The following is a 9,432-nucleotide window of genomic DNA, read 5'->3' on the forward strand; positions in this document are numbered from 1 at the left end:
CGTGTGCGTGTGTGCGCGCGCGTGTGTGTGTGTGTGTAATAACTAATATATTTTATTTTTATATTTTGCAGCTTACGACCATCGACGATCTTTTCAGTATTGATCAATATGCATCTTCAGAAAATATCATAACTCCCGGATCAGAAATGTGTGATAGTTTTCAAGAGGCTGCTCAGAATTTGTTAAATCACTATGTACGAATTCAGGGATTGACAGTATCTCAAATGCTGAGAAAATCCGTAGAGACTAGGGATTGGTTACACACGATTGAACCTAGAACCGTGAGAGCTGTTATGAAGAGAGTTGTCGAAGATGTAACTGCCATTGATGCACAAGTTGCCACTTTATACGATGATAATGATGGTCAGGTCGATAGAAGTAGCGACAGTAGTAGAAAGACTCACAGGTAAAAGATTTTCATTTGAATAATTTTTTTATTTAATATCTAATTTTCATGTAAATGTTAACTGAAAAATGTTAATATAAAATATAATTATATAAATTTTAGAATCTAATTCTGATATTTAAATCTTCTATTTCGAAAATTATTATTTTTTGATCATTGAAACCGGAGTACATAACAAATTTGTTCTAGTGTTAGCATATCTAGACAACATTATAGATCAAATTGGTCATCTTATACACCTAGTCACATCGATTCTTCTCTAGTGACAAATATCCATAAATTGTTCTCTGAACGAATTGAAATATTCTCTTCTGTACAATTCAACAAGGCATCTATTCTAACAGGGATCATCAAAATAAGCTTGAAGGTGATATTAATAATACTTTTATAATAATAATAATTATAAAATAATCTTTTAATATATTTAATGTAAATAAAAATAGTAAAAACGACTACTTGTATGAGCAAAATAAGGATTTAAAAATACTTAATGCTATATATTTTCTCACAATTACAATATTGATTAACGTTTTGACTTTACAGTCTTTTTCAAAATCTACATAGAATTCGAATCATGTTTAACAAAATTAAATATATGATACATACAATTACCAAATGATAAACTACCATTAAGAGACCAAAACGGTTAGATCTTTCTTCATATTTCACTTTGTCTGTGTGAGAATGGTCTTGATGAATATCTTCAAATAGAGAAATCTCAAAACTTTAGTCGTCAAACAATAAAATATTATTGATGGAAGATTCATCAATAATAAAGTTTTGAGATTTCTCTGTTTGAAGATATTCATCAAGACCATTCTCGCACAGACGAAGTAAATGAAAGATGAAGAAAAATCTAATTGTTTTGGTCTCTTAACGGTAGTTTATCATTTGGCGATTGTACGTATCATTTAATTCTGTTAAACATGATTTAAATTCTATGTAGATTTTGAAAAAGACTCTGTGAAGTTGAAACGTTAATCAATATGGTAATTGTGAGAAAATATATAGCGTTTTTACATCCTTATAATTTTGCTCGTACAAGTAGTCGTTTTAAATATTTTTATATATTACTAAGCAAGATAACGAGCGATTTATTGTTTTTGTTTAATATTTGATATGATATAATGTAATTGTATTTATATAGTTTTATAGTTAATTTTTAATTATTATTTTATATCATTTATTATTAATGAAATAATAGTATTAATTAAATTGTTATTTTTTTGTAATATTTATTATTTTTTTAAAATTATTTTCTAGTATATAGAGGAATAAAAATTTGTGCGAAATAATACTTCTAGCAGGCATTGTACTGGCGTAATAATCGCTCAGGTGCAGAGTAGTCGCAATGACAAAATAGCACGACCATTATCCACTTTATAAAGTTGATTCATCCTTCCAACTCTGCCATCGTTCACTACGCAATATGTTTCATGTCATGCTTACATTTAGTTGAATAAAAAATTAAATTAATAATTATTTTTTAATATAATAGTAATTTTTTATAATAGGATTTTAAAATATATTATACAAAAAAAGAATTATTTTGTTGTATGAAAAAGTTATACGAAATTACAGCATCATATAATTATCAAGTTTCTTTAATATTTTCTGTTTAATTTGTATATATAGACTTTCCTTGAATGCGTGAGATTGCGAACATTCAGCAAATATGGTTTACAACAAATCCAAGTGGATACTCATTATTTACAACTTTATTTATGGCGATTCGTATCAGATGAAAAGTAAGAGAGATTTCGATTTAATTTTATAAGTTAAAATAAATAATTTGTGCGTATGTATATGTATATATACATGTATATATATTTACTTATACTTATTATTATTTTTAGTGTGGTTCACTTTTTGCTAGACGAGATTTTAGGTAGTGCAGTTCATAGATGTCTGGACCCTGTTTTGATGGAGCCCAGCGTAGTGGACATTATTTGCGAAAGAGGTTGAATTACGAACGTTAATAAATTATCTTGTACAGTCATATATAGAAATATGTCAAAATAATAATCATGGTAATATATGCAATGTAATTTGTAAAAATGTCTTGAAATGATAATTAATATAATATATTATAATAATTGCAATATTTAAATATATATTATGTAATATATATATAATTATAAAAATAATAATTAAAGATTAGGATTAGATTATACACAATACAATAATTAATACACACTGTTTCATTTATTATAGTATATGATCTTTTATTTAAAAAATCCTCAAACTTTTTCTTTCATTCTTTTCTATCATGTTGTGAAACTGATTCTAATTTTTATTCCTACCTATATATATCTTGTTAAAAGTATAAAGCTATTAGCAGTATATGATGTAAGAAACAGCACAGAGTCAGATGATTTTAATAAATCTGAATTCTTTATTACATTTCAAATTTTTTTACTGAGTTCTCTTCATATTTTTAAGTGCTTTTTTTGAAAAATTTATATTTTTATAATTTTTTACATTATATATATTATGAATAAAAATAAAAATTATATTTGATATAATAACATATGTAATATATTAAAAAAAATTTTTCTTATATTTTTATTTTGCTTATTTTTTAATTTTTTATTTTTTCTATGTTACAATCATTTTTATCATTTTATTTATTTTTTATTTTAATTTTCTATTTATATTCTAATCTTTTATTTTATAGCAGAATTTAATACCATTATAATTTCTTTACAATACCCTAATTCATCAGAATATTATCGATCAATTAAGAGACAAATGGAGTCGCAATAAGTTTATCGTTTGTATAGGATACCAAAGAGAACTTGTTGGTTGTAACCCCTTAGCAGTAGCTATCTCTCGACTTAATTCGGACTTCCTCTCTCTTGGGATGAGATTCATTCGGCGAGTATCCGGCCTGAGCCCACGCATGGCATTCTATCCAATTTAATAACACTCGCTCCCCTGAAACGCTTTCGGCAAACTGTGACTGTAAAATTTGATTCTGAATTCTTTTACAAAGAACTGAGTTTACATTAATTATCATTCTAATCTTAAAGAAGAGGACACTTAATGCAATAAACACAATAATGTCTACAAAATATTCTATATATTTTTAATTTCATTCACGTTTAAAAAATTAGAATAACTTAAATTAAAATCAATTAAATTAAAGATTTATCTCTATCTCTTTGATATCATTTTATTTTCAAGCTCTCTTAATTCTCAATGCATTTCAAATAAATGTAATTTCATATTCTTCTAATTACAGAATATTCCTTTTTGCTTTATATTATTGATCTTTGTGTATATTAAATTATTATTAAATCATAATAAAATAAAATGTTAGTTAATATTCAGAAAATTTTTGAGATTATAAAATATGTGTAATAGAAAAAATTTAATAACTCATTTTTTACGTTTCTCAAATAAAAAAAAATACAAAATAAAATTTATTTGAGATGCATTGAAGAGAGATCTTGAATATAAAATGATCTCAAAGATAGGGAGACAACAAACATATGGCAGCAGACACACGTGATATCTCAAGAAACACCTGTGCATGTGTAATTTGTTGGCAATTTCTCGTGGCATTCCATCTGAAGCTGCTGCTACATATAGATACCAATCGTACTTCTAGTTACGACGTGTCAAAGTGAATTGATAGTTATGTGAAGCGTTCGTTTCAAAGGCTGGAATAAGCTTATCATAAATCATCTGCGTAAAGTATTTAATATAATATATAATATACTATATACACATATTAGAACACAATATTCTGCTGAAAATAGATTTTATTAAAAATTTATTTTTTAGATATACAGTGTCCTACTTGGAGAATAGTCGTTTTATTTTCAGCTTTTATTTAGCAATTTCTCGAAATTGGTTTCTTTTTTATACATGATTAATACATTCACATGTCTAATCAAAAGATGACAAATGAAAAGGAAATAAAGCAAGTAATTGGCATTGTGTAGTACTAACATTGCTTCACTTTGGTACTTAAAATAGACCCGCATGGGAAAGTCACGGTCGTCATAAAATCTCTATAGCGTTTCAAAGTACATAGTATAAGCGTAATATGTATTAAAGTTTTTGTATATAATTTTCTTAAAGATAAAATTTAGATATTATTGTCTGTTAATTTCTAGATTTCATGATATTGAAAATTTTAATTTTACTTTTATATATGTTTAATAATTTTAATTTTATATGTTTTTCTACGACGTAAATTTCAGAGTTGAGAACGTTAGTATGTGGTAAATTTTTAATGTCACATTAGCGTATGTGTGCATAAAACTATGTTTAAACACACAAATTACACAAACACACACCTACATAACGTTTTGTATATATATAATTTTTTTCTTTAAAGACATATGGCGTATACTAATATTATATAATTCTGTTTCAGACTCTTAAGAAATAATATACATTTTCCAGAAATAGTAATAAGGATATTTCGATTTGTGACCGTAACAATGGGCGAAGCACCATTAGAACGCTCATTGGTGCGTTCACAAATTTAACTATCCTTTTCACATCTGTTAAACATACATTCATTAGTATCTTTTTGAAAAATGTAATTAGTAGATACTTTAATGACAAAAAATTAGAATAGTATCAATTTAAATTTCGATATTCTCTGCAAATATATGCATCTATCGATGCATGTAAATTATATATGTAATAATATCAATTTCTAATATAAATTTAATTTTTCCTGATAAATATTTAAAGACAATTAATATATGATGAAGTTTAAAAGAAATATAAATTAATTAGAAAAGAATATTCTTAATTCACTAGCTTATTTGCATACTAAGTAGTAGTGCCGTAGGTGATGATTTCAAAAATTCACTTCGACACGATTACTTTACATGCTGGTAGGCGCAATCAACGTGAAACTGGAATGAAAGTAAAGTATTACATGTATACAAGTAAGAACTAAATATTTTTTAGGTAAAATTCGTTTTCCCTTAAATCCTTTAGTTCCCATAATTTTTAATTTATTCTTTTTCTTTGAATTCTTGAATTAAACTTCTTGAGTTTTTCATGTCTTTTTTTTATTTTAGTTTGACAATCTATATGTGGGATTATGGGATTTAATTCGCGACGAGAACGCGAGTAATCTTGTCGCGGAATTTGAATGAGGGCCTTACTGGACCGGTGAATAGTTTGATAACAGTTCCCCTCTAGATAGATGAAGGGGAAAGGAGGGACAAGATCATTCGCCGTCGGTTGGCGGACTATTCAGTGCCGCGACCGACACTGATTTCAATTGGTAAATTGACTCAGAACGAGTGGGAGAGAAAAAAATGGCAGCATGGAGTGATCGACGATGAGGCCACGGAAGTAGGGGAAAAGACAGTGGCGTAACTAGCATTTAAAAAAATGTTTAGGAATTTAAAATAAAATATATACATAGTTTTAAATACACATATATTTTATATAAAATTAAATTAAATTATAAAATAATAATAAATAATTTATATAAATATAAAATGTAATTAAAATATATTGATAAAATTAATAATTACCAAAATTGAAATATATGACTTACTTTTATATTATTCCTATTTTTTTGTTTATTCTACATTCCTATTACTTTTATTTCATTCCTTGTTTACTTCTGTTCACTTGTATTATTCCATTTCACTTTTTGTAGATGCGCATTATGAGAAAGAAGGGGAGAAAAAAGAAAGAAGTTTTTCTTATTATTTTATTCAAAAATCAAAAATTTATTATTTTTGTTGTCAGAGAGAAAAGATCCTAAGGATTAATTAATCAAAAAAATAATAGAAAAAGGTAGTAGAAAATACTGTCAGAAAATAACGGTAGCTATGGATGTCTCTTTTCTCGTCACCAAGCAGTTGGTTAATAGGCACTGAACGCCGTTTGAATGCTTAATGCGGCGCGCATTCTAGGATTAAATTGACCAATCATTTCCCGCGCGTACAGCGGAGCCAATTGCGCCGCGCGCTCGCGCGCCCTACTATATCAAGCCAATCAACGGCACTTAGCGTTCAGTCATCGTCGCGTTGCTGTGCTGCTCGTGTTGCTGCAAATTGTGCTGTGTGCGTGCGTGCGTGCACTACTATATCAAGCTCATCAAGCGTGCACGGCCAGCACGACGCTCAGTCACTGCGTGCTTCGTCAGTGAAGTTTTTTTTTCTGTTCACGTAGAACTGTAAAACACGCGCGAGAATAAAGCTGCGATTCAGCACATTTAGTGAAACGAAGTGAAGAATGTACATACGCGAGTTGATTTACTTTAGTTTCTAATAATAAAAGACTTTTGATAGTTTTTTAATTAAAAAAGTAGTATATTTATACAGAATTTAATTATTTGCTTGTATCCAATATCATGAAGTCCTCCGTCTATTTATATATTTTCTTGATTGGATTTTAAAAGCTTTTTGTTAAATTTGTATAATATTCAAATATCTTTGTTCCTCTATTAAAATTAATCTTCAGAAAATAATAATTAATTGTGCTATACACATATATCTATATTATCTATTAAAATTTTATTTATATGCACCTGTGTGTGTGTGTGTGTGCGTGCGTGTGTGTGTGTGCGTGCGTGTGCGCGCGCGTGTGTGTGTGCGTGTGTGCGTGCGAGTGTGTGTGCGTGCGTGCGTACGTGTGTGTGTGTGTATGTGTGTGTACGTGTATGTGTATGTACATACACACACACACACACACACACACACACACACACACACACATGTATATACATATATTCATACGTATGTATAAAAAATATTAAAATAGTGGAAAGACTAATAAAAATTTTATTAGAGATTATTAATAGAAATATCTAATAGATATATATGCATATCGTCTTTAAATTAATAAAAAAAATTATGATTACTATATAAAATTAGTTGCTTACGTGCACGATGTGCTAAAGGGTTAAAGGTTACTTTCGATTTCCTGCGATTGTTTCGGCAAGAAAAAAACAAGAATTGTTAAAATATATATAAAGCAATTGTTAATCGAATTTGAACGCTAATTTTTTTCTATGAGAATTTAAATTAATGTTCTTGAAAATTAATATTTTTTTTTTCTTATTATTAGATTCTTTAGAATTATTATTAATGTTATTTTTATATTTTTAAGCACTTTGAACAAGTTTTAAACCAAAATACTTTTTTTAATTTTTAATTTTTTATAACTTTTTATTTGTAGTTGAGCTTCAACTTTTTATTTGTAGTTTGAGCTTCAACTTCTGCTTAATTAATTAACTTTTCATTACTAAATCAATAAATTGCTAAATAATTTAATTATTTTTAGATTTAAAGAATTTAAAATATTATATTATATTATATTATAAAATATTATATTATATTATGTTATATTATATTTCTTATTAATCTCCCACTTCAAGTAAAGTACATTGAAATTAGAAGATATATTTTCTTATTCTGAAAATATAATATGCTCTGCTCTCTTCATGGGTCTTCGCTCTTTATCGCGATGACTTCTTCACCTCGCACACACGATAATATAGAGTATAGGATATAAGAGAGGAAAACGACTAGAGTCGAAATACCAATATGTTTAGTGAGAAAGCAACTTAAGAAGTAGTTATTAATAAACAAAATATTGTTTATATTTACTTAGGTTCAGTCAATGAAATCAGTTGCATGACATTAGTAATTTCTTTCTAATTGTTAATGTTGAGTTAAATGAATAAATTGCATAACATTATTAATTTATTGTATTTTTGAATACAACAAATAAATTTGCATTTTTTATTTTCCAAATTATTATTAACGTCTTTGTAATATTTATTACTAATAACATTACTTAGTAAATTAAATAAATTGTAAGATTAAATGATTTTATTCGAATTTTATTCTAACAAATAATGTCACTATTAATATAAAATGATTACTATTACATATCCAAATTCATTATTTTTCAAAGTATTTGTTTTGTAATTCATTAGGTAATCATCCATTTTGCATCAAAATCTAAAAACTAATTTAATTATATTAGTAACAATATTTTAGAGAAAGAATAAATAGGTTGAAAAATTTAGAAATGTAAAAGTATTTATTATAAATACAGCTTAGAAATTAATTAAGAAATTGAAAGAGTTTAGAAGACTTTATAAGTTTAAAAACTATTATGTATATAACTAATTAATTATTAATTAACAAACATTAAAATTGTTTCCTTTTTTCTCTTAGCATCATATTGTTATTATTATCATTATTCTATTCTATATAATTATGTATTTTATCTTTTTTTTATGTCTTTGTTATCTTTCGAATATGTTTAAACGTCAATACTCATAGTCTCGTAGTAAGTAGTCATTTTCAAATTAAGGGGGGAGAGAAGACTTGATGAACATCGAGAGAAGCCACTGAATTAGCAGAAATTGACGTTAATTGATAACTTCAACCCTTCTATTCTTTTCTGTTTTATCTCACGACAAGTTCTTTGTCTCTTGTTTTTTAATCTTTGCAACCGTCAGTATTAAAAGAGTTAGCTGTTTTATTTAGAGAATATATTATTATTATCAAATAAATTGAATCAAATTTGAAAGTTCTTTATCGAATAAAAAAATTAAACAAAAAATAAATAAAAGAATATTACGTTTCTAAATATTAAAATTATATATATATTGTGGTTAAAATTAGATCGAATAAAGTTAAATAATGAAATATAAAATAAAATTTCAGAAAATAAGAAAATTTAGCATTTTTTAATATTCTGTTTATTTATATTTTCAATTCTTTATTCTTTTTCGGAGGTGATACAATTATTATATTATAGCTGTGTATATATTAGTGTGTGTGTATATATATATATATATGTAGATGTTAAGCTGAATCTGCAACAACGATCTTTAATCCTCTTTAGCGAATGATTAAAATTTAATCCGAGCGACATCAAAAAGTACTTAATAAGCAGCGCAGCATATATTGCTTTTATTTGTTAATATTTTTATTTATACATCTATTCTATTTGTTCACACACACACGCGCGCGCGCGCTCACACACACACACACATATTTTATATATATATATATATATAT

At 26.5% G+C, this 9,432-nt stretch overlaps 1 protein-coding gene and 1 long non-coding RNA gene across 2 annotated transcripts in view; both read left to right on the forward strand.

Moving 5' to 3' along the window:
• LOC108747198 (vacuolar protein sorting-associated protein 51 homolog) overlaps window positions 1–2,429 on the forward strand; it is a 6,137-nt gene extending 3,708 nt beyond the window's left edge. Inside the window, exons 8-11 of the mRNA XM_018484524.1 lie at window positions 72–406; window positions 596–773; window positions 2,042–2,154; window positions 2,263–2,429. Coding sequence (XP_018340026.1) covers window positions 72–406; window positions 596–773; window positions 2,042–2,154; window positions 2,263–2,371 — 735 coding nt within the window. The 3' untranslated portion in view covers window positions 2,372–2,429. The remainder of the gene's footprint in view (window positions 1–71; window positions 407–595; window positions 774–2,041; window positions 2,155–2,262) is intronic.
• Window positions 2,430–6,419: 3,990 nt separating this feature from the next.
• Window positions 6,420–9,432, forward strand: part of LOC108747211 — a 4,518-nt gene continuing 1,505 nt past the window's right edge. Inside the window, exon 1 of the long non-coding RNA XR_001939224.1 lies at window positions 6,420–6,630. This is a non-coding gene — a long non-coding RNA (uncharacterized LOC108747211). The remainder of the gene's footprint in view (window positions 6,631–9,432) is intronic.

Source organism: Trachymyrmex septentrionalis, unplaced genomic scaffold (genome assembly GCF_001594115.1).
Source record: "Trachymyrmex septentrionalis isolate Tsep2-gDNA-1 unplaced genomic scaffold, Tsep1.0 scaffold196, whole genome shotgun sequence".
Lineage (NCBI taxonomy): Eukaryota > Metazoa > Arthropoda > Insecta > Hymenoptera > Formicidae > Trachymyrmex > Trachymyrmex septentrionalis.